The 26,784-nt window shown below is 38.8% G+C and overlaps 1 protein-coding gene across 7 annotated transcripts in view; it reads left to right on the top strand.

Moving 5' to 3' along the window:
* ERCC6L2 (ERCC excision repair 6 like 2) overlaps positions 1-26,784 on the top strand; it is a 173,655-nt gene that overhangs the window by 60,141 nt on the left and 86,730 nt on the right. For all 7 annotated transcript variants that reach the window (XM_045020537.1, XM_045020539.1, XM_045020540.1 and 4 more), the window contains 4 exons: positions 1,167-1,247; positions 7,587-8,817; positions 10,372-10,526; positions 26,193-26,377. In XM_045020537.1, the coding sequence (XP_044876472.1) occupies positions 1,167-1,247; positions 7,587-8,817; positions 10,372-10,526; positions 26,193-26,377 (1,652 nt within the window). The remainder of the gene's footprint in view (positions 1-1,166; positions 1,248-7,586; positions 8,818-10,371; positions 10,527-26,192; positions 26,378-26,784) is intronic.

Below are 26,784 nucleotides of genomic sequence, written 5' to 3'. Positions count from 1 at the left end.
GCTATTATACATGGATAGACATGTTTCATATCACAGAATTGTTGCATTTATGTGTCATATGCATACATTATTTAAAAATACAGCCTTGAAAAGGCTGAGTGGTGCATTCCATTCTTAAATCTCTATGTTTTGGTTGTTCTCAAACACTGTATTGAGCCAGATTCAGAGGGTGGTGTTGAGTGAGGTAAAGTATGCATAACATGCACGTCTTTATGTCCACAGTATGTATGTTTTACCAAATAAGATTCCCTGAAACTATTTTTCTTTTTCATATCCGACACCTCCACCCTTATATATCACTCCTCAATCTGGTGGAGGAGGTTAGGAGCTAAGCTGGTATAAGTCATGCTATGGACTAAAAAGTTAGTGTAGCAAATAAACAAAATCTTTAATATGAAGATGCAAGACTATGTAAGGTAATGTAAGCCACTGTGCACTTTCACACAACTTGTTATACCTGCTTTGGCTTCTTAATGAGTAAGATACCCTGATTTAAAATTCTTTACCCTTACGTGTGGATAAAGGAATCTAATTTTATAATATCGGATGCATTGCCTCTGAAGTTGGCCCATTGTGTTAGGAATTCTTTTAAACTGCGGAAGCCAGGACCCCATCACAAGCATTCTTAGTAATTTACTTTGAAGATAAAGCTTCTTAGGCACAGTCTCTGCCAGAGGTGGATGTTTCTAGAAAGTTTATAAACAAAATCTGCCTAGCCATATTTTGGGAAAGATACCTGTTTTGCACTTTGGGATACTTCAACTCAAATCTGTTTTGCTAGGAGAAAAACAATTCTGTCTTGGTATGTGCTTTAAATAGTCTTTAGTGATGAAAATACTATGTGTCTGAAAAAAAATGTTTTAAAAATAGTAAAATTTTGGATGTGTGTAGAATCCGCTCAACATGTATACTATGTCAGTTTTCTTACTCATTAGAGGCCTGATCTAACTGCCATTGAGTCTTTCCATCAACTAAAGTGTGGCAATTTGTTTGGGCCTTAAGTGTGAGAGGCCATTTTACTCTTGAAACGTGCACTTCCAGATAAAGACAGAAAAATTAAGCTTTGCCCTGTCTGCCCATCTTACCTTGAAGACCACACATGCTGCCTTATTGTGTTGGTAATTTTTATTATAAAGCTTGCCTTGCTTGCATCTTTTCTCTTTTAGAGGGAGGGTCAAGTGGAAGCAGGAGTCAAGACAGCCACTACATGGCTAAAGGAGGAGCCACCAACATGCAGATTAGAAATGGTGAGTTGTCTTTGTGCATGTCTACAACATGGGAAAGTGGGTGCTCTTTTTTTCCTCACGTTCCAGCTAGTGTGTTGAGCAGACATCTTTGACAATAACTAGACACTATATTTTTAAAAGATACAGTATGTAAGGGATATTATCAGAAAGAGAGAACATTGCTGCTACATGATGGTCTTTTGCTGCCTTTGGTTAGAATCTGCAACAAGATAATGAATATCAGGCAAACTTCTGTTAATATGTTTAGTCTGTGGTAATGTCCCATCATAAATACCATCATACTGCTGTGCGTGTATATATTTTGTTAATGGATACTGTTGATGTAGAGGGACAGTTGCTCACATGTATTTTGAATGGCTTATTTGGCAAATGATTTGTTGGACCAGAACCTCAATTGATGTAAGTTGGCCTAGCCCCAGTGACTTTAGTGTCTGTCCACACCAGCTGAGGAGCTGCCTCCTACTGTACTTTGGACAAAGAATTTGAAGTAAAATTCACTCCTTTGCACAAAGCCCAAATAATTGGTCCTTGGGTGTGCGTGCGTGTGTGTGTCAGAGACTGGGTTGTGCTGTGTGTAGGCTGGGTGTCAGGCCTCGTAATTAGAACTGAAGTCAGGACAGGGTTACCTGGAAAGAGGCATGGCTGGGGCCAAGGCAGGAACAGATCTGGAACAAGCTGGCACAGAAGCTATCACAGCTGTGAGCAAATGCTTTGAGCAGCCCCTGAATGCTGCTGCTGGGCTTAAGAGCCAGTCTGCTGACTTTTCCAACACTTGGGTGGTTTGGCCAATCAGAGGCATAACTATTAACAATAGTCAGTATGCTGTAGCCTAGTAACTGATACAGTGGTCAGATCCCCTGTGCAAGGGGTTTGGGCCGCTTGATCCATGTAATTGCAGATCCAGTAACCCCTCCAACAGGCCATCTTAATAACTTGTTCCTTACTGGCTTTTAGAGAACTGGTTTGGAACCCCCATTTTGCAACATGTAGGAGTGCATTAGTTCAGCTGCATTGTCTTTTGGCCAGCACCGCTTCCTGTGAAGAGTTTACAGGCCTTCTGCACTTGGGTGAATTTTGCTCTTTATAAATAAGAACTTCCTTTTAACTGAATAGTTTTTTCAACTTTGCCAATAAACGCGCACATACATATTACTGTGTTGTTAGTTATAATGGAGTCCATTTTGGAGTTATACTGGATTTTAAATTGCAACAAAATAAACTGTGTCTGTATCATAATTTTAATCTTTGAATTCATGAATTTTGTATCTATTTGGCTATGAAGGATTATTTTTGTTTTATATTTGTGGTGCGCAGTTAGGGAGTGGGGTAGAAGGGTTAAATATAGAGGAGGAGGAAGGGCCCAGGGAAGTAGAGCAGTCGATGGGAGCAGAGGGAAACCTTCCCGTAGTTGGGACCCTCCTTCCAGATGGTGCTGGGGTTGCCTCTCGCACTGAGGTTACCTCTCCAGGGGAGGGAACTCCAGTTTCTAGGAAAAGGCAGGTGTTAGTAATGGGAGATTCGATTATTAGAAATGTAGATAGCTGGGTCTGTGATGACCGGGAGAACCGTATGGTGACTTGCCTGCCTGGTGCGAAGGTTGCGGATCTCTCGAGGCATCTAGATAGACTTATGTGTAGTGCTGGGGAGGAGCCGGTGGTCGTGGTACATGTAGGTACCAATGACATAGGGAAGGGTAGGAGAGATGTCCTGGAAGCCAAATTTAGGCTGCTAGGGAAGAGACTGAAATCCAGGACCTCTATGGTGGCATTTTCAGAAATGCTCCCAGTTCCACGCGCAGGGCCAGGTAGGCAGGCAGAGCTTCAGAGTCTCAATTGCGTGGATGAGACGATGGTGTAGAGAGGAGGGGTTCACGTTCATTAGGAAACTGGGGAAACTTCTGGGATGGGAGGGAGCCTATACAGGAGAGATGGGCTCCACCTAAACCAAAGTGGAACCAGACTGCTGGCACTAAACATTAAAAAGGTTGTAGAGCAGTTTTTAAACTAGGAGATGGGGGAAAGCCGACTGCTGCAGAGGTGCGTGTGGATCGGACACAGACTTCTCTTAGGGGAGAGTCTGATGATAGAGAATCTCCAGGTTATAGTCAGGAGCAGAGGACTGAAAAGTATAATGTAAGGGCCGGATCAGATGACAAACAGTCACATAAAAAAGAATCTGGCACATCAGAAAAAGGCAGGCTAATAAACAGGGACAAGTTTTTAAAGTGCTTGTACACAAATGCCAGAAGTCTAAATAATAAGATGGGTGAACTAGAGTGCCTTGTGATAAAGGAGGATATAGATATAATAGGCATCACAGAAACCTGGTGGACTGAGACCAATCAATGGGACACAAATCATTCCGGGGTACAAAATATATCGGAAGGACAGAACAGGCCATGCAGGGGGAGGAGTGGCACTATATGTTAAAGAAAGTTGTAGATTCAAATGAAGTAAAAATCTTAAGCGAATCCACAGGTTCCATAGAGTCTCTCTGGATAGAAATTTCATGCTCTAGTAAAAATATAACAGTAGGGATCTATTATCGACCACCTTGACCAGGACAGTAATAGTGATGATGAAATGCTAAGGGAAATTAGAGAGGCTATCAAAATTAAGAACCCAATAATAGTGGGGGATTTCAGTTATCCCCATATTGACTGGGAACATTTCACTTCAGGACGAAATGCAGAGATAAAATTTCTCAATACTTTAAATGACTGCTTCATGGAGCAGCTGGTACGGGAACCCACAAGGGGAGAGGCGACTCTAGATTTAACCCTGAGTGGAGCGCAGGAGCTGGTCCAAGAGGTAACTATAGCAGGACCGCTTGGAAATAGTGACCATAATACAATAGCATTCAACATCCCTGTGGTGGGAAGAACATCTCAACTGCCCAACACTGTGGCCTTTAATTTCAAAAGGGGGAACTATACAAAAATGAGGGGGTTAGTTAGACAAAAGTTAAAAGGTACAGTGACTAAAGTGAAATCCCTGCAAGTTGCGTGGGCCCTTTTTAAAGACACCATAATAGAGGCCCAACTTCAATGTATACCCCAAATTAAGAAAAAACAGTAAAAGAACTAAAAAAAGAGCCCACCGTGGCTTAACAACCATGTAAAAGAAGCAGTGAGAGATAAAAAAGACTTCCTTTAAAAAGTGGAAGTCAATTCCCAGTGAGGCAAATAGAAAGGAGCACAAACACTGCCAACCTTAAGTGCAAGAGTGTAATAAGAAAGCCAAAGAGGAGTTTGAAGAACGGCTAGCCATAAAACTCCAAAGGTAATAACAAAATGTTTTTTAAGTACATCAGAAGCAGGAAGCCTGCTAAACAACCAGTGGGGCCCCTTGACGATGAAAATACAAAAGGAGCGCTTAAAGATGATAAAGTCATTGCGGAGAAAACTAAATGGATTCTTTGCTTCAGTCTTCATGGCTGAGGATGGTTAGGGAGATTCCCAGACCTGAGCTGGCTTTTGTAGGTGACAAAATCTGAGGAACTGTCACAGATTGAAGTGTCACTAGAGGAGGTTTTGGAATTAATTGATAAACTCAACATTAACAAGTCACCGGGACCCAGATGGCATTCACCCAAGAGTTCTGAAAGAACTCAAATGTGAAGTTGCGGAAACTATTAACCAAGGTTTGTAACCTGTCCTTTAAATCGGCTTCGGTACCCAATGACTGGAAGTTAGCTAATGTAACGCCAATATTTAAAAAAGGGCTCTATGGGTGATCCTGGCAATTACAGACCGGTAAGTCTAACTACGTCGGTACCGGGCAAATTAGTTGAAACAATAGTAAAGAATAAAATTGTCAGACACATAGAAAAACATAAACTCTTGAGCAATAGTCAACATGGTTTCTGTAAAGGGAAATCGTGTCTTACTAATCTATTAGAGTTCTTTGAAGGGGTCAACAAACATGTGGACAAGGGGGATCCGGTGGACATAGTGTACTTAGATTTCCAGAAAGCCTTTGACAAGGTCCCTCACCAAAGGCTCTTATGTAAATTAAGCTGTCATGGGATAAAAGGAAAGGTCCTTTCATGGATTGAGAACTGGTTAAAGGACAGGGAACAAAGGGTAGGAAATTAATGGTAAATTCTCAGAATGGAGAGGGGTAACTAGTGGTGTTCCCCAAGGCTCAGTCTTAGGACCAATCCTAATTCAATTTTATTCATAAATGATCTGGAGAAAGGGGGTAAACAGTGAGGTGGCAAAGTTTGCAGATGACACTAAACTACTCAAGATAGTTAAGACCAAAGCAGATTGTGAAGAACTTCAAAAAGATCTCACAAAACTAAGTGATTGGGCAACAAAATGGCAAATGAAATTTAATGTGGATAAATGTAAAGTAATGCACATTGGAAAAAATAACCCGAACTATACATACAACATGATGGGGGCTAATTTAGCTACAACGAGTCAGGAAAAAGATCTTGGAGTTATCGTGGATAGTTCTCTGAAGATGTCCACGCAGTGTGCAGAGGCGGTCAAAAAAGCAAACAGGATGTTAGGAATCATTAAAAAGGGGATAGAGAATAAGACTGAGAATATATTATTGTCCTTATATAAATCCATGGTACGCCCACATCTCGAATACTGTGTACAGATGTTGGTCTCCTCACCTCAAAAAAGATATTCTAGCACTAGAAAAGGTTCAGAAAAGAGCAACCTAAAATGATTAGGGGTTTAGAGAGGGGTCCCATATGAGGAAAGATTAAAAGAGGCTAGGACTCTTCAGTTTGGAAAAGAGGAGACTAAGGGGGGACATGATAGAGGTATATAAAATCATGAGTGATGTTGAGAAAGTGGATAAGGAAAAGTTATTTACTTATTCCCATAACACAAGAACTAGGGGGTCACCAAATGAAATTAATAGGCAGAAGGTTTAAAACAAATAAAAGGAAGTTCTTCTTCACGCAGCGCACAGTCAACTTGTGGAACTCCTTACCTGAGGAGGTTGTGAAGGCTAGGACTATAACAATGTTTAAAAGGGGACTGGATAAATTCATGGTGGCTAAGTCATAAATGGCTATTAGCCAGGATGGGTAAGAATGGTGTCCCTAGCCTCTGTTCGTCAGAGGATGGAGATGGATGGCAGGAGAGAGATCACTTGATCATTGCCTGTTAGGTTCACTCCCTCAGGGGCACCTGGCATTGGCCACTGTCGGTAGACAGATACTGGGCTAGATGGACCTTTGGTCTGACCCGGTACGGCCTTTCTTATGTTCTTATAAATTAGGCAAAAAATACATATAAACTTATTGTGTGTTTGTGCCTCACTGAGTTGACTTGTACTGTAAATTGGCCACAATCTCTTAAGCCGGGTCTTCATAGGAAAATGTTGTCTTGTTGGTTGGGGTTTTTTGTGTAACCAGAGAGATGAATTTACAGTGATATTGTATATACCAGTATAACCTCCATGTGGATTCACTTATTCTGATGGTTGAGTGGCCTTTTGCAGTTTAGTTTGTCATTTGGGAAGGGGGTTTAAGCTAAATGAAAAAAGCTACTTTTATACCAGAATAAGCATGTCGAGACAATGAGTTATACCAGGATAACTATATTGGTGTAGCTAGTAAAACTTTCCTATGCAGATAAGGCCGTAATAATTTACTCTTCTGTAGTTACCTGCCACGTATATTTTGAAATATTTATATACTTAGTGTACATAGTTTTGTTCCTGTTTTCTGAACTTCTTTAGTTTTGTACTTGGCTAGATGATGTGTGCTTGGCGACAATAGTCCTTAAGTGATTCTAGAGTAGACGGTTATGTGCACACAGCTCTTTAAAGCATTATAAATGGGAGCATTGGCCCCCAAATCCTAAAAGATTGGCCACCCTATTATGTGTTTTCCTTATAAATGATCTGATTAGGTAGTGTTTTGGTTTGGACTGTTGAGTTGCTTTTTCAACTTAAACAACTTGAAAGTTGCACCAAAATGAGTTCAAACTGTAAATGTAACAGTATGTTTACTGGACAAATGCAGGGTTTTCCCAAACAAGCAAACAATAGATAGTATTGTTGTTGTCCCAAACATTTAACACAGTTTACTAATATTGCTGGGGGGGGGGGGATTGTCATAGCACACATGCTATTATTTGGTTAAATATTGTATTGCATACCAAAGCTTCCTATATGTGTATTGAATATATACTTATTTTTATATTGTTTGGGTTTTATAATTTAGTAAAAATCCATTTTCTATATTAGAGAGTCAAAGTTAGACATTGTTGTTCCAAATGTGTATATGTTTTAAATAACATTACAACAAAACAAAAAAGCTAACTTCTGTGACAGTGATTTTCAGTATTTTTTTTTTTTTTTTTTTAAGCATTCAGAGCCAGGTTGTGAAGAAGATAAAGCTCCTCTCAAATCTAGGGAACAACTGGAGAAAGAGGAATTTGATTTTTATAGTGACTTTAGTGATGATGATGAACTTGTGGGAAGCTCAAGAACAAAAAAAAGCAGATTTTGCAATGCAAATGACATGCTAATTTCAAAGAAACAGCTTACCTTAATGCAGTGTGGTTTTCCTAAACTGTTAGAGAGAGAAACTAAAGCTACTGAGGTCATTGATAGTAATGCTGTATCTGATCAAGAAAGCACAGATGCCTTGTCTGTGGGCCAAAGATCAAATGTAGATGTCAAGTGCATTGGTCTTCAGAAAAGTAGAAGCCATAATAGTATTTTGAGACATCGGAGAACCACTGAGTCACCAAATAGAACTGAAAAACAAGATATGCATTGTGTGATTGTAGCCCCAGATTGGCCTGTTTCATCTGACTCTGGGATAAAAAAGGACATTGAAAATAAAAATAAAGATCAGTGCATTTCAAACGAAATTGGTGTAGTCATGGAGACTGAAGGCAGCTCAGAAGAGAGTGATGATATCATCTTTCCTTCCCAAGTTCCAGCTCACCAAGAAACTGCTCCTGCTAAAAATGTTAAAAGATATGAGGCTGTATCAGAAAAATTGGAAGAGTCAGATACAGAAAAGACCACTAAGTGTACACGTAAGGGAGACGCTTTGGCCTGTAAACAATCTCTGTTCTGTAATAGTGGGTCAATCTTCACCAAAACAAAGTCTTGGAAAAATGCCCAAAAAACCACAACATATGTGAAAGGCACTAGTGATATAAGTGATGAGTCTGATGATCTTGAAATACCGCTGTGGTCCAAATCAAGAAACCAGAAAGCCTTCACTGCTCTTAGGTTGAAACAAAAATGTGACCGAAATAAGGAGTTCTGTAACTCTTCCAAAACTGTGCTGCAGGCGAACAAGCCAAACAATGGAGAAAAGGAAACGGATTCACAGAATATAGGTGAATTTTCATCCTCTGAAGATGATTCACCAGTCAAGAAAATTCACTTAAGTAAGCAAAGCCATAAGGACAAAAAACAGAGACGCAGAATTCAGTTTGACCCCAAATCACCCTGCCGTGTTAGAGGTGCCTCAGTTACAGTGTCGACACCCAGTCACTCTCATGTGCACAAGACCTCTATAAGTAAGAGAGCATGTGTCAATCAAGAAGAAAATGTGGGATCACTGGACAATTTTTTAGGTAATTGTAAAATTAATTGAGTTTTTGTTCAGTAATTTAGTGGTACAAATTTAATATGGAGAAGTTTTTTGTGGGTATATTAAAGGTGTCACTATGTGCTTGTTTATATCTGATTTATTAAGAGTTCTTTAATATTGTCCTTCCCTGTTTATAGGCCTTGTTGATTTTACTGATTATTTGGTGGGCCACTCTGCAATACAGTGGATGCTGCTTAATAGCAAAATTTGCTGGGAACCAATCCCATGCCATTGACATTAATGTTAATGGGATTCAGATTGTTAATGGGATTGGCAACAGCATGATGCTTTGAGGTTTTTTTGGAATAAAGACCCCAGCCATAGGCAGGCAGGTTTGTACGGTTGCATCCTGGGAAGAAAATGCAGGGAAATGCCTTCCTTTGCTGCAGCCTTGCAGACCTGCTTGCACCTGCAGCCCTGCCCAATGGGGGACCGCTACTGGAGTCCTGGCACTGCATGCTGGGAGGGGAGGCTGTGGGTGGGGCAGCACTGTGGAGTTGGGGGCTGCAGCCTCCATGCCAAGGCTTTCCACAGGGAGTGGGGGGTGCTGAGATCCTGCAGAGCAGCAAGGTACTTCTCACCACTGCTTTCCTCCCATACCAGCCCACAAGGGGAGGTACTCCGTAGCTCTGCAAGCTCCCAGCACCCCTGTTCTCCTGACACTGTCCTACCCGCAGCTTCCCCTCCCCTGGAAAGCCCCAGCATCCAAGCTGCAGCCACCGTCTCCATTGCTGCCCATCCCTGTGCACATTTGGGGGGGTACAGCCAGAGAGAGCTCATCCCAGCACTTCCTTCTCTGGCTGCAGCCCCACAAACTTGCCTTTCTGCTTATTGGCAACTGCCAGATAATGGCAAAATCCAGGGGTTGCTAATAAGCAGAATCTACTGTATGTATATATTTCTGTGTTGCTAAACATTTGCAATCACTACAAAAAGGTGCGTTAATGTCTGATACAATTACATTTTCTGATTTGGGAATGAATAAATCAGTTCTCACCATGTTAACTTTTTTCTGTTATCAGTAACTGGGAATATTATCACAGAATATTATTTGAAATATGTACTGTGGTATTGGTAGTATCTATAATATGGAGGAGTTGGGGCAACTAATCCTTAACTTTGAGCATTCATCTTTTAAAAACTTTGGGTGCCTTGGAGCAAAATTTGTCGTTTCTCGGTATGCAAAAGGAAATTTACTAAAATGGTTGCAGCATTTAAATGGATTTTAGCATAACGGAAGGATCTAAGGACAAAGCCCTAGATTTTTGAAGGTATTTAGGTTCCTAAATCCCTTTTGAAAATGAGACTTAAGCTCCTAAAGCGGTTAGCCATTGCAACGCTGAGTGCAGCAATGCCTAAATACCTTTAAAAATCTGAGCCTAAGTTACAGCCTAACAAAATTTAGGATTTCCATGTTAACTTTATTTTAACTTTTCTTTTAAAATTGCAATACATATCTATAATAGAGCTGATATATCCATGCAGTATTTTGGAATGGCCAAAAGCGTTTGATTATACCTTTCTTCTCATGTATTAGGTGGTGTTCAAGAAGTGGCTTATATTCATTCAAACCAGAATGTGGTTGGATCAAGCAAGGCTGAGAATCAGATGAGTAACTGGGCAGTGAGAGATGTGTTTGAGTTGAAGCAGTTTTCCCAGCTCCCTGCTAATATAGCAGTCTACTGTGCCAAGGTAAAGAGGAGGATTTGAGAAATGTTGTTTTGTTCTATTTTTATCCTCCTTATTCTCTTTCTTCAAACTTGGTTTTCTGTTAATGGCCACCATGAATGATCAAAGCCACTGATGGTGGGAGGAGGAGGAGTTTCAAGTGGAGGCCTAATAAAATCACATACTGTGGCTATTTCTGTATTGGTCAGCCTTAAAAGTGTTGGGAACTGAGTTGAACAGCACCCTCTGCTGGATTCTGTAAGACTGTCTCAGAAGTAATATGCTTATCTGTTTTAGAACAGGGATTGGGTACCTGAAATCTAATCCTGTGCCACATTTTCTCTAGTAATAGGACTTGATTTGGGGCCTGGAATCTTCAGTTTGTCTTTGGTCTAATTAATAAAGTAGCAGGTTACCAGAAGAGAAGGTTAACCTTCATGATATCCTTCACTAGGGCTGAAAAGTGTTTGACTTTGTAAGTGATTCTAACTAAAATACAAGTTTTCAGAAAGAGCTTATTATGTCAAAATGTCTACTGTGATTAATTCAACTTTATGGGTTAGTGTAGTCTTCATTAATGTAAATTTGAAGTTGAAAATTGAACGCAAGCTTATTGGGAGCATTTCTAACGTCTGCTTAATTTGTAGCGATGACTATGTTTTTATGCTTTACAGCCATTATGTTCATGTTAAATTACATTTGGAATAGAGGTAGGCCTGAGCCTAAACTCGGATAAAGCTTCAAGTTTATATTTCAAACCTATTCTTTATTGGTTTTAATCTGCATTCCTAAATGCTAGGGGCATTCTGATTTGGATCCAGATTTCAGACACTTAACCTGGATGTGAACATTCCCACTTTTTGGTTGGGGGGTTCATGTTTAATTTGGATTTAGATAGACACCATCAATTTATCTATTTGTAAATATTAATCTGACCATTCCCCAGTCATTTTATTCCATACTACAAATATCTGTAATTCTCCTAGACTGATCCCCAGGATGAACCACAAATGTTTATAGCCTAGAGCAAATGCTTGGGTCTACATTCAGTTTAGTCTTCACAGATGTGTTTAACTATCATTAATAGACTAACAATCATTTAACTCAAGGCAAAAATTCTAGTCTGGATCAACATATATTAGGTCATTCCTGTGCATTTCCTCATTAAGAGGTGTGCTTCCAGTACTACAGATGAACGGTAATTAATTGTTCTATTAACAAGGGGTGTTGCAGCAATATTATGCTGGGAAGATCCAACTAAACCAATCAGCAATAAGTGAGATCTTTTCTGTAGTAAAAGTATTTACATTGGAATCTCTCCCCTAAATAGACCATCAGGTAAAAATACTCAAGAATACCACAGAAAGACCCCAGCCCCTAATAGCCAGGATTGACAACATGACTAGAATGCAGAATAAATGAAAGAAAAAATTGAGGAGAGTACTGGGGCTTAATGACTTTAATGCCAGCTGTATCTCTGATATTAGGCTATGGGCGTTTAGAGGCTTTCCTGTTGTTCATATGATTTGTTTCTCATTACATCCAAGTTCAGAATTTTTATGCCCACAGGTGTTACAAATTAATTTCTCTCTGATTAGCATGTCAATCGATACGTTTCAAGGGTATCTGGTTTCTTAAACCAGAAGCAACAGTAACATCAATTAACTTGGAGATCTAAATAGGAAGGAAAACATCAATAATGGTGGGAAAAACTGCCAGTTAACTTCATTTCCTATTTTTACTCTGCCGTAAAGGCATTAATTTAGCAGTAATTGCTAGATGTAATCCTAAAATGTAGAGCTCTGAGTTTCACATGCTCTTCTGAAAGCCTCGTAGAAAACTTTGAAAAATGATCTACTTTTAGAAACAACTCTGCTGCTACTTTTTCTGTTTTCTCCTTTCCTTGTTTCTTTATTTTTATTTCAAGGACTTTGTATGAAAAACAAATTATGGTTGCTCTGGTGTTCATCTGGTGTTGCTATTTATTTTTCACTTATTCAGTCAGTTTAGGACATTGTTAATATTACAGTTAGGTGCCGTGACAAATACTGCAAAGAAAATTGTGAGGAATCAAATGAGGAATAGTCAAGAAAAGAAACATGCAGATTACTCTAGTGTTATATCTGAAGTTGTCCATATAGAAACTCAGCTTAGGAGGTTCTTTTTCATGTCCAACCAGGTTGTCTTTTGATTGGCCATATTAACAAACAGTAGAATTTGATACTCTGTCAATAGAAAACGTTACCCCTTGCATCTTTCAAAAAGATAACTTTATGTTAAAAACCACTTCCACAAATCTCAACAGCTTCTTATGCTGTGTACTTCCCAAAACTTCAGTGTTCCATGCCCCTGAGCAAAGCGCTTTAAAATATAGAGATCACTAAGGTTTATGGAAAGGCTTTGGCTTTGCTCCCTTCCTCCCTCCCCAGTAGTGGATACAAAAATGTTCCCAGCTCTCTGATAGGACAATGATGTAAGGCATAGATGGGAAAATCTCGCCAGGCTTCAGGATTCTAACCACTTGATCCACAGTCTCCTGGGTTCAAAGGTCATCTAGCAAAAGAAAAATCCACAGCTGCCCCTTGCCCCAATGTTTACATCTTCGCAAAATAAACTGTCATTTATTTAACAATAGATGCAATTTAAGGTAGAAGGGTTTCCCTGTCCATAGAACCAGCCTGAGTGAAGAAGGTTCCTCTTGAAGTAAATAGTCCTTGTTAATTTTTCCACACCTTACTGTGCTTTGCCTATTCTCAACTAATTTAATGAGATCCAGAGGGCCTATCATCTTCAGCATTTGTTTACATAAAAATGATTCATACTTCTGTTGTCAATGCACAAACAACCACAAACTTGCTTAAACTACTGACATTATTACAAGGGGAATTTACCTCCATTAACAATGTGTCGCCATACGTTACAAAGAAAACCTATGTTCGTATTCTCTGCCAAGGGATGAAATCAGATGGAAAGGAAGTATATTCAAATGGCAAAAGTTTCTGAAGGGGGAAAAATATTCAGTGCAAATGAAGCAGTAGATTGAATGGTGTGGTCTTTTGTAGCCATCATTTTAGTAAAGATGAAGAACCCAAGTCAGACCGTCATTAACCCTCACTGATTTCAGCCTTACTAAAGACTAAGACCAAAAGTCATGACAGCTATGCAAATAACGAAACCAAGCTTCTACACATTCCTCCTGGAGTGAGGTAAATAGTAGGGAGAAAATATAGGTGTTCACATATTTCTTCAGAGCTGACATGCCCACTAAATATTTGCACAGTTTGCATTTCCATTCCTCTTATGCGCAGGGTGACTAAAGACTGTAGCAACCTGGCTGATTTTCAGTGGTGGGTGTTCATGATTTATTTCCCTTAATATTCTTTTGCTTTTTTGGATAACTTGCACTCTTATTAGTAAACTTTTTTTTTTAGTTAAACATAAAAGCCTCACAGAGCCAAGATGAAATATCCTCTTCTGCTGTTTCCAGTTTATTCTGAACTGAATGTCTGGATTCCATAATTAATTCCCTAATTAATTTCTGTGTTAATTGGCAAAAACAGTCTACATGAAAATTCAAAAGTACAGGGGTCTGGGATGGTCTTTCTTTAGCTCTTTTAAAGCTGATTTTTTTTATAATGTTTTCTGAAGGGATTTTTTTTAAAGTGGGGGGGGAGAATTTGAAGAAGAGGGAAAATGTACTTCACAAAACAATTATAAAAACAGGGACAGGGTACACTTAAGTATTTTGAAAAACTGATAATATCCTACATTAGAGCTAATTTGCTCTCAATAAATGGAAATGCTTTAGTCACAAAACTTGTACTGTACCTGTGGGTTATATGGAGCCTTCGGGTTGTGTGTATTTTTTTTTCCAGTCAACTGCATGTTTTCAACTTAAGTTTACTTAAAGTTTTACTGAAAAGAAATGTACAAAGACAGCCATTCAATTGAGGATTAATTACTATGGCAACTGAAATGTGGTGACTGAAAAGGGGGAGGATGTATTCTCCCCTCAGCTTCCTGCCAGCTGTCATATTCAACCTCTGCGGCATGAATCCTGGCCAAAATATAGAGTGTGACCAGCCCTAAGAAACTATATCTGTATTTTTATAAATTGGTACAAGTATCACACTATAAAAGAAGACTTAATCCCCTGAATTGGATGACAGACACTTGGCACTCTTGCCAGTGTTTGACAGAGAAATAACTGGATGCTTTGTAGTAAAACCTGGATTAATGGTAAACCCCTCTTTATGTTATTGCAGTGTGGTGTAAATGAGAGAACTAAGCATGCTGTCAGTCTAGAAAAAAATGTGCCCTTTGTATACCCAATGCAGGTTTACGTGCTGCTCAGAATACTGTAAATACAAAAGCTGTGTTATTAAGAACTCCTTTGTATCGTATTTGTATTATATTGGCATTTTTTAGATTGCTTAAACAAAGGATTTCCATCAGCCATAGTAGATTTGATTACAGTGTGTTTATACAGCTTTTTCGTCCAGCCAGGAAAGATAGGTTGTTTACAGTGAGTAGACTTTGGGGAGATAACATTCCATTATCCTGCTCTTTCAGGATAGAGAAGGCTATTCTGCTTTAAAATAATTGTTCCCAAATGATTGGCCTGTAATGTTGTTTCATTAAGGTTACTATTTCAGCATATTATGGAATTAACCCTTTCAGTGTAATTTTTAATGTACTATGCACAAAATTTTATAAAGCTTATAGCTGTTGGTCAGATGTTGTTCTGAGCTATCTGCAATAATCGGGAGATGGAGTTGTTTTGAGGTCTTCCGATTTCTAATAGAATAAGCAATTACCAACTGGTCTTGAGTTGTGAGACAAGCTAGTGGTTCTTTCCCCTTTTCAGCAACAATAATGATGATGATTGATTTGTGGTTAGGTTTCCTGATGCACTAAGGCGATATGTCACTTGGATGAATTAGTTAACCAGCTAAAAACGGAAAAGAAATTGCTGCTGCCCCTGGAAATATCTTCTCTCCATCTGACTGGAGAAGAGGCAGTGAGAAGTAGAAGATTGTGCAGAGCAGAGAGACATCTGTCCGTGGTTGACCTGGTAGCATATTATCAAGCACTTTCCCGTTCCAAGCTTGAGATCACAATTTCAGGAATGGTGTCTCAGTCTGTGGCTGATCTGAAGTTGAGCATGTCAGAAAGGCAGAGTGTTGAGTGTTGCATGGAAGGAGAGGAAATAGAAAAGCTGTGCTCTGAGGACTTCTGCCTCATCTGGACTAGTTTGGGCTGTTTCCTGTCCTGACTAAAGAATGTTTCATCTCTGTACTTGATGGGAGCATTCTTGTTGGACAGTTACAGGTAAGTCTAATTGAGGAGTAGTGATTCTTTTTTTAACAGATGAAAATACAAAGTAGTTGAATGCTGGCCCCTGTATAAACTGGTCTGGTGAAAATGGAGCGCATGGCTGAATACAGACTGATATCATGATGTCTGCCTTGGATGTTGGCAGAATCTGTTGATATCTTGGCTGTAGCCATATAAAAAGGAACTGGGGCTAATATTGTAAATGGAATCAAACCCAGTCCCTTCACAGAGAGCCACGTGCTTTCATTGGTTTTTACCAGAGGTGTTCCCAAAGAGTTAAATATGAACATTTCAGAGGACTTCAGTTAACAACCAAAATTTCTGCATCACTCACTATCTCCCCAATCAGTTAGAAGGCTTCAAAGGTGACTGTTTATCACCAGTGTGCCCCACTGGTCCCTGCAGCAACCAGAGGCTGGCTCAAGTTCCAGCACAAGTTAGAGTAGCCTCAGCGATGTTGTAATATGCGCCATTTGATAATTGCTCCCAAGGTGCTGTTACACTTGCTGGGGAATCACTTGAGCAACAAAGCATTCCAGCCCCATCCACACCCTCAACCATTTTCCTGAAATGTCTTCTACAGTGTGGGGCAAGTGGTGGGGCGTAAAGCTGGCTATACTAGCCCTTTGACATCTAAAGAATCCTTATCGGCTCAGTAAGGGCAGCTTTCTGACTGCTTTGCACCCCAGAAGGGCTGAAATAATGCCGGGGTCAGGTCCTTACTGTTGTTGTTTTATTATTATTTTTTTTATCATTAAATCTTTAAGGAAGTCATGGAAGTAATTTAGTCCCCCAGTTCATTGTAATTTAGAGTTCTGTTGGTTTCTTCATTGTGTGCAGAATATACTTCTATTAAAAGAATTCCAATGATTGAACTGTATGGTGCTATGAAATATTAATTATATGGGGACAGACTCAGAACTCCTTGCTCACACTAGTGAGCAAGTGCTCTAATTGACTTCAAAAAGTGTACCACAGAATTAGGACTGATAATGGATGTGAAATTGCAGGGAGCTGATTTCCTTTTGGAAGAAGTTAAGTTGAGGAATTGAATATTGGGGTTTGTAATTACATTAAGAACCTTCCTAATATTCTGTATTACAAGTACAACAGATCAAAACAATTTTAGCAGCTTTATTTTTACATGTAATTTTAGTCCCCCTTAAAGGCAATGTTAACTTCAGGAGCCATTTTAAAACATAATCCTTATAGTTTGTATCTTAAATATTGTGGTGACAGACACCTTAGATTAGATAGACAGTAACACTTGTAATGATCTTCATTATTTGATGAGCTATAGATAAAAGAACAATTCTGCTTTCAGACTAGCAGATGTGAGGCAAGTGTATTATGGTATAACAGTAGCTGTCCCATGGTTACTGATGAAGCTAGCTATTTTGTGGTCTTGCATGTATGGGTATCATGTTGAAGAGGGACTAGATAATGTATATGATCCCTAAGGAAGAGTGATGCTGACTACATTATTCTTTGAGCAGCTTCTTGCTTGCAGAGTAGTGGAGAGAGAGAGAGCCTTGCTCCATGCTTATCTGTCTGGAAGTGGATGGTAGAAGAAACCAAAAATGAATTGAACAAGAGTAATCTCAAGTTGCAGATTTTGTATGCTCTAGCAAATACAGAAAACATACCCAGATACAATGAAAACTGGATGAGAAAGTTTCTAAAAAAGTATAATGAAAGATGGCAACAACTCATATGTAATGTGAGAAAATCCATTGGAAAGAAAAGCAGAGGAAGTTTTTAAGGAGAGAAGGGGGGAAAAAAGGAAGTAAACAGACTATTTGGGACTGTGAATGATCCCCAATGGGAAATTCAGTCGTCCAAAGTCTGTGGACCTTCAGGACATGGTGCAGACTCCATCTGTTCTCTCAGCTTTTGAAGGGATTGAGGCATGAGGCAGAATGGGTATTTGCTTGTTGTTTTATTGTGAGTAGATGTTAAGGAGACAGTCCGACTGGATTTCTCTACTATATTTCATAATTTGTATGACTGATGGCAGGACATCTAGAAATTTGAATAGTTAGTTTTGTTTGTTTTTAGAAATGAAAATAATTAGATAATGAAACTGTACAAGGAAAGGCATCCCTTTGATTATCAGCAGGTAAGTATGCCCAGTGGTCTGTGATGGGATGTTAGATGGGATGGGATCTGAGTTACTACAGAGAATTCTTTCCTGGGTGCTGGCTGGTGAGTCTTGCCCACATGCTCAGGGTTTAACTGATCGTCATATTTGAGGTTGGGAAGGAATTTTCCTCCAGGGCAGATTGGCAGAGGTCCTGGAGGTTTTTCGCCTTCCTCTGCAGCATGGGGCACGGGTCACTTGCTGGAGGATTCTCTGCAGCTTAAGGTCTTCAAACCACAATTTGAGGACTTCAATAACTCAGACATAGGTTAGGGGTTTGTTATAGAAGTGGATGGGTGAGATTGTGTGGCCTGCATTGTGCAGGAGGTCAGACTAGATGATCATAATGGTCCCTTCTGACCTTAAAGTCTGAGTCTATCCACATATCTGGCGGTGATTTCATGTATCCTTGAAGGGAGAAGCTAGTTAACACTGCTAGGGCCATGATGGGGGGGAAAGATGCACAGGGGAAATGATGGCTGGAAGCCTGTATGTTGCAAGAAAACTGCTGCAGGGTGATAGTTTGGGTGGGTGAGCAGGCAATAAGTTAGAGAGAGAGAATCCCAGACAGTATATTTATGCTGAAATACTTTAACATGTGAAGTCCCACAGGTTTTTGAAGGAAATTCATTGTCATTGAAGCAGTCTGGAGAAATGAGGAATTGCCACAGGGTTCAGAACTATCTAGAAAAAATTCCCATTGCACAATCACCCATGTAGCTGAATGCGACACATGCTCATGAAGAGTACCATCCCTGATGCCCCCATTTGTAGTCTGTTCTGACTCCAGCACTAGCAAAAATCCATAGCAGCAATTCGTTTTGCAGCCAGATTGACTCAGTCATAGGTGAGGAGGGAGCTGAATGGGCCCCTACACTTATTTGCCTGAGGTTCCATAACATGTAGGGCCAGCCCTGCTTGGTATACAGTAGCATGTCCCTTGCAGGAAGCAAGTATATGAAAGTTGTATACCTTCAAAAGTGGACATGGATATGATCACAGAAAATAATTGTATTTACTATAGGCCTGTTATACATTTTGAAAGATCCCTCTCACTTTGGAGTGAGGGTATTTAGATTATCACACATTACTAAAAGATGTCTGAGTTTCATTGAGAATTGAAGATAGAATGTCAAGCTGGAAGCAATGACTGTCAAGTCACCCCCTTTGTATCTTGGACATGCCCCAGTTTCACTCATTCTTACCTTCAGTTCTGAAAGTACATGTGAACGTAAGGATTGAGTGAGGGCTGTAGGACTTGAAATATGCAGATGCTGCCATTTTTACTGGACCTTTTGAGAGTTTTCAAAACATACATATACACACACATCTACTTATATCTTCCTATCACAAAAGACAGTTTTCTCTATTCATTCTTCATTTTCTATGTATGTCTCTTCTTCTCAAACTTATAAGCAGGGGTTTGGTCTTTGGAAAACTGATGTATGTTTTGAATACTCTGTGCAGAAGAAGTGGAATATGAAGAGGTCAAAATAACTGCTTTCTCAGGAAGTATTTTTAATCAGTGACGTAGTCTAAAGGTTGTAGAGCACTTAACATAATTCTCCCTGACCTTCCCCAGTCTGTCTTTGCTGGTGCAGCACAGGGAAGTCTCTTTACAGCAGGTACTGTTGCACAGTCATGGAAGAGATAGTGAAACAAGATGTCAAGTATCAGAGGGGTAGCCGTGTTAGTCTGGTTCTGTAGAAGCAGCAAAGAATCCTGTGGCACCTTATAGACTAACAGACGTTTTGCAGCATGAGCTTTCGTGGGTGAATACCCACTTCTTCGGATGCAAGTCATCCGAAGAAGTGGGTATTCACCCACGAAAGCTCATGCTGCAAAACGTCTGTTAGTCTATAAGGTGCCACAGGATTCTTTGCTGCTTCTATGAAACAAGATGGTGAGGAGGGAGGAATGACTGAGTTGCCACATGCACCTTTCCCCACATTTAACTGGGGCCTCGCAATGTCATTTAATTGGGCATACAGCAGCTCTCAGTTTGAGATGTCTATCTAAACTCAGTTTCTTATCCTTAACCCTCACATTTTTCCAGCACATGGCTGATACTGTCCAGTTCCTTAAGGTTTATTTCGTTAAGTTAACTTTATACGATGCAAAAATATTGACTGATACTTGAATTGGTAGATGAAGGGCTTTCTTCTCTGACACTGACTTTACCCTGTAGGGTTTTGTTTGAAAATATATTGTCAATCTTTAGTGATTCAGTTTAGACTACATTTGGCAGATTTTCCTCTGACAGAGTGTGGACAACTGTGATGGACTAGATTGAATCTAGTCAGTTGCATGTAAATAATTTCTTGCTTTCAGTGCTACACAGGGAACATTACTTTGCTATGGCACTGGACCTTTCCCCTAATATATTGGTTTGAGAGGACGGAAACTGTGAGAAATGTAATAAAAAAAGAGAGAGTTTCAAATTATTTAGCACGAGTGCAATGAATTTGTTGGAGGACGAATAATCCTGTGGTCAGTTATTTAGGGGAGGCTTTAACCTCTTGGATGGTAATGTAGTTACATGCCCTGCAAATACATGTTGCAGCAAACTTATTGACTTCATCAGAATAGTGTCAATTTGCCACTCTCCTGGTTGCTTTCTTTTTCAAAAATATGTATTGGATTGAGAGCCAAAGACAAAGTAAATACATTTAAGCAGGCTAATTAGAAAATGTGGTAAACTACATAGGGAAACTTTTTACCATGGAAGTATCATATCTCTGAATGATAGTGTATTGATTGACCAGAGTCCTCATGGGTTTCCTCATTCTGTCTTCAGATGTGTTTCAAAATATTTTGCACATCATCATGTATTTGGAATTTTTAAGCATATGCATTTTCTTTCAATTAAATTGGGAGAAAATGGTTGAACACATTACTTCATATCCAGGTGTTGTCTGGAATCCTAATCCTGGGGAAAACCCAGGCTGTGTTTGGCAAAACATTTGAAAATTTGTAGATATATATTAACTCTTGCTTCTGGTTTAATGCAATAGAGTGCCACTTCACATTTCATTATACCACACTACCCAAAATTCACATGCACGAGTCAGCAGTACTCTTCCCACTTTTCAGCAAAGATCTAAAAGATGGGGAAGTGAGGATTTTATCACTAAAATTTTGTTACTCTTTCAAAATATCCAGCAGTATATTTACTAGTTTTATTATACAGTAGTATTAAAAAAATCAGAACTAAACTACATGCACAAAATATGACTTGTGATACAAGATTCTGGCTTTTTTATTGTTTTGTTCATTTCTTCACTTGGTCACAGAATTCAGTAATGCATAATGGGTCTCCCATTCACTAATGTGAATTGGTACAGTTCTACTGGTTTTTATATGGTTTTAATATAGTGTTATAAATTATGCTTTCCTATATAAGAATCTGCTAGCCCATTTAAAAGATTTTTCTCCTGTGGGCTTACATAAGAATGGCTGTACTGGAACAAACCAATGGTCCATCTAGCCCAGTATCCTGTCTTCTGACAGTGGCCAGTGCCATATGCTTCAGAGGGAGTCAATAGAACAAGGCAATTTATCAAGTGATCCATCCCCTGTCATCCACTCCTAGCTTCTAGCAGTCAGAGGTTTTAGGGACACCCAAAGCATGGAATTGCATCTCTGACTATCTTAGCTAATAGGAACGTATGTAATTCTTTTTTTAACGCAGTTATACTTTTGGACTTCACAACATCCCCTGGCAATAAGTTTCACCGGTTGACTGTGCATTGTATGAAGAAGTACCTCCTCATGTTTGTTTCAAACCTGCTGCCTATTAATTTCACTGAGTGACCCATGCTTCTTGTGTTATGTGAAATAAATAACACTTCCCTGTTCACCTTCTCCACACCATTCATGATTTTATAGACCTTTATCATATCCCTCCTTTTTTGTCTCTTTTCCAAGCTGAACAGTCTGTCTTTTTAATCTCTCCTCATATGGAAAACTACATACCCCTAATCATTTTTGTTGCCTTTCTCTGTACTTTTTCAATTCTAATCTCTCTGCTTCTGAGATAAGGCGACCAGAATTGCATGCAATATTCAAGATGTGGGCATACCATGGACTTGTATGTGGAATTATGATATTTTCTGTCTTAGCATCTGTCACTTTCCTAATGGTTCCTAACGTTGTTAGCTTTTTTTTTTTTTTTTTTTTTACTTCTGCTGCACATTGAGCAGATATCTTCAGAGAACTGTCCACGATGACTCCAAGATCTCATTCTTGAGTGGTGACAGCTAATTTAGACCCTGTCATTTTGTATGTATGTTTAGGATGATGTTTTCCATTGTGCGTTATTTTGCATTTATCATATCATTGAATTCCATCTGCCATTTTGTGGCCCATTTTTTGTGAGATCCCTTTGTAATTCTTCTCAGTCAGCTTTGGGCTTAACTGTCTTGAATAATTTTGTATCATCTGCAAACTTTGCCACCCCCTTTTCCAAATCATTTATGACTATGTTGAACTGCACTAGTCCCAATACAGATCCTTGGGGGATGACACTATTTACCTCTCTCTCCGATGAGAAAACGGACCCTTTATTTCTACCTTTTGTTTCCTATCTTTTAACCAGTTACTGATCCATGAGAGGACCTTCCCTCTTATTATATAACCTCTTTATCCCATGACTGCTTACTTTGCTTATAAGAGCCTTTGGTGAGGGATCGTGTCAAAGGTTTTCTGAAAGTCCAAGTACTCCATATCACCTTGGTCCACATGCTTGTTGACCCTCTTAAAGAATTCTAATAGATTTTGTGAGGTATGATTTCCCTTTACAAAAGCCATGTTGACTCTTCCCCAACATCTTGTATTCATCTAGGTATCTGATAATTCTTTTTGTTATAGTTTCAACCAATGTCCCTGATACTGAAGTTAGACTTACTGGCCTGTAATTGTCAGGCTCACCTCTGGAGCCTTTTTTTAAAATGATCATTGCATTAGCTATCTTCCAGTCAGCTGGTACAGATGCTGATTTAAGTGATAGATTACATGGCACAGTTAGTAGGTCTGTAATTTCATATTTGAGTTCCTTCAGAACATCTGGTCCTGGTGACTTATTACTGTTTAATTTATAAATTTGTTCCAAAATCTCTTCTATTGACCCCTCAATCTGAGACAGTTTCTCAGATGTGTCTCTGAAAAAGAATGGCTTAGGTGTGGGAATCTCCTTCTCATCCCCTGCAGTGAAGACAGATGCAACAGATTCATTTACCTTCTCCGCAACAGCCTTGTCTTCCTTGAGTGCTCCTTTAGCACCTCCATCATCCAGTGGCTCCACAGACTATTTGTCAGGCTTCCTGCTTTGATGTATTTTTTGAAAAAATTACTTAGTTTTTTATTTAGCTACTTGCTCTTCAGATGTTATACTTTGACATCTGACTTGCCAGAGTTTATGCTCCTTTCTATTTTCCTCACTACGATTTGACTTCCAATTTTTAAAGTATGTCTTTTTGTCTCTAACTGCCTCTTTTACTCTGTTTAGCCATGGCAGCATTTTTTGGTCCTCTTACTGATTTTTTTTTAAACTGTTTTTTTTTTTAAGACATAAATCTTATTCCAAAGTCAGAGTATTCTGTGGAGTACTTGTAAGTGACCATGGCATTTTACAAACATGATGGTCTCTGTACCAAGGAGTTTGCAATCTTAAGGTCCAATCCTATAAAAGGATATGATTGTTCAATCGGTCTTTGCAAAAATGGTGCCTAATTCAGATGTATACAATATATGAGATAATACAAATGAAAGAGGCCAATGGTGTAATGTCAGCATGGAATTTGGTGCAGGAGGGCTTATAACAAATGATGTGGGTTTGAAGGTGGAGCGGAAAGGCCCTTGAGGAACAAGAAAAGGGCAGCTGTTGAAAGGAAGTTGCTGGGATGAAATAGGCTTGAAGCCAGAGGGTAAGAGAAGAAGCCAAGCAGCCATGAAGAGAGGGGACTGGAAAGAACATCAGCAATGTGAGAGTGAAAAGGAAGAAATGAGAGTAGGCTTGATGAGAGTAATACATAGAAATCCAATTCAAAGCACAAACAAAACAAGAAAGGAGCAGCCAAAATATTCCTGTGAAGTTTTTGGTTATTTTAACAGTAATTCTAATATGAAAAATTGATATTTGAAAGTAAACAAACAACAAACGAATTTTTCAAATTGTGTCAAATGATTCATGGAATATTTTCACTTCCCTACATGCAAAACATATTGCTGCATTTAAGCCTTATCCCAGCTATAATAGAAGTCAATGGTCTTTGGATAAGGCCCTGAGAGAGTTTGAAGGTTTCTTAAGAAAAGCTACACTATAACCCTCTATTCTTGCCTAAAAGTTAATGTTTGTCATTTTTGAAAAGTGTTATTTGGGTTTAGACTTGGATTTGAATTTGATAAAATTATGAACATTTTCACAAATTCAAATAATGCCAGTAGTTCTATATCAACATAAGTTGGTGGTGGGTCCATTTTACCAGTTGGCTTTTGTCCAGAAGACTGAATTAAGACATTCAAAGGTAATTCATAGTTGCTTTAGGCTTCCGCTAGCATTAGCGCTTGGGAAACTGTGTTTACGGTAACTTTTTCTACCTCCATGCAGAAACCATGACCAGTTAGTTTGGGCAGGATAAGAGTTTCACAGACTTTTGTAAACACATTTAAAAGTTTTTGTCCTTTTAGAATTACAGATGCCATTTGTGAGAGTTTATTTACAGTAAGCAGTATGTTTTTACAGTAATTCTGGTTCTTTGCAAAGACTAGCAAGTTTATGACTTTTAGTGTGTTTACAAGATTTGGCTTTTTCCCAAAGAGAGAGAGTTTTAATCTTTTGTGTTTGAACAGATGTGTAAACCAAAGCATTGCTGCCTCATCTATTCCATGTTCTCTAATGAAAGGAAATAAATGGATGAAAAATTAGGGAGTTATAAAGTACTTTTAAGGAAGACATTGACATGACTAGACTAGTACTGAACACCAGCTAGGTTTGTTTGCGTTAATTAAATGATATAATTTTAATATCACTCCTGATTCCCTGAGGAAGAAAGATGAATACTAGACATTTACTGAGAGCATTCTTTCTATTGCAAATATTTTGCATTTAAATATCTGACCCATCAAAATAAATTATTTTGAAGCCAACCTTTAGGCTTTCTCTTAAAATGTATTACACCTTTTAAATTAAAACTCTATATCCATTTGTATTCAAACAATAATTATACAATAGGTAAATATTTAAACATATACACAATAATATTTTTAAAATATTTAGAATATATTAGGTGTTATTTATAACTTGTCTGTTTGCTGAGTAATATCATTATAAAATTCCTTTTGAGAACTGAAGACCTTGTTTTTTTAACTTAGTTAGAGCCTTGACTTCAGTTTTGGTAGTCTATGTAAGAGTTCACTGCAGCATTGATGATGATTGGAGTTGTGCACTTACCTTGCCAAAGTAAAACTTTAAATCTTTGGTCTCTTAATTTGTTTATTTTCATTGTCAGAGCCTCCCCATCCATGCAAGTTGGGTCTGTATTTTGCCAAAGTAATATAATGAGAACAGATGTGAGATCCTAGGGTCTAAGAACATTGCAGACAGTCCAATGGAAGTTAGGAAATGGGCATGCATCAAATAAAAATTGATTGAGGAAAATATCATAGATTGAAAATCAAACTTGGATAGTAAGTAACTGAAAATTCTGCACAGGGCAAGTATACATGTAACAAAACCATTAATAAACAGAAACTAAATAGAAATTTAGATGGCCCATGTAATCTTGCTAAATGAAGCAAGGAAGAAATGAGGATGTATTTGAGTCACTACAATAATTTTAATGTGTGAATAGGTTCTTTGTATTATGATGCAGGTTCCAACTGAGATTGGGGCCCCATTTTGCCAGGCATTGTACTAGCATTTAGTGAAAGATTCAATATATTTATCCTCACTACACCCTTGTGAGGTAGGGAAGTGCTGTTATCCCAGTTTTACAGGTGGGGAACTGAGACAGTGACTTGCTCAAAGTCACACAGGAAGTTTGTGACATGTCAGGGAATTGATGTTGAGTCTCCTGACTCCCAGGCTAGCAAACTAACTGCTACACCATGGCTAATTGTGAAATTAGAGTGATCAGAACAGAATTACTACATATTGGGGAAAAAAGCCCTATGAAATATGGACAAATAATGTTTTCTATTTCTCTTTTTGTTAGAGAGAGACGGAAACCCAAGAAGCCATATCAGCAAAAAAGAACATTAAGAGAGAACAGCAAATAAGTGACAACAGTAAGCAGTCTCACCTTTGTATTGTACATCCTGCAATTCAGAAGAAAAAAAAGGTACACAGAATAGGTGCAACCACCTTCTTGATTGGAGAGACCCCCAAAAGCATTCGCAGGTGAGACTCGTAAGGTGGGAGGATGAGGAAGAAATAGAGATTACAGAGAACTTTACTTTAGGAAGTCGTGTAATTTTTTTGTTTTGTCAAGTAAACTTAAGTCAGACACAGGTGGGCAAAAGGCAGGGCTCGGTTATTGATGACTTTCTGTGACAAGAGCAGAAGTAATTGGAAACTTTGCCTTTATACTGTAGCTTATACAGCACTACACTTTTGCCATACTTGCTGAATTAAAATATAGACGTGAATTACTTAAAACGGCACACATGTTGTTTTTGTGTTTCAGTTAATATTGTGGAAGTTGACAATTTTGATAAATTTCAAATTGAGGTAGTTTGAGGACCTCCAACTGGATTTATAGGGCCAAAATAATTCCACCGTAACTTGTGTAAAGTCAATAGCTTCAC

This window comes from Mauremys mutica, chromosome 6 (assembly GCF_020497125.1).
Source record: "Mauremys mutica isolate MM-2020 ecotype Southern chromosome 6, ASM2049712v1, whole genome shotgun sequence".
Lineage (NCBI taxonomy): Eukaryota > Metazoa > Chordata > Testudines > Geoemydidae > Mauremys > Mauremys mutica.
This window is presented reverse-complemented; position numbering and strand designations above follow the sequence as displayed.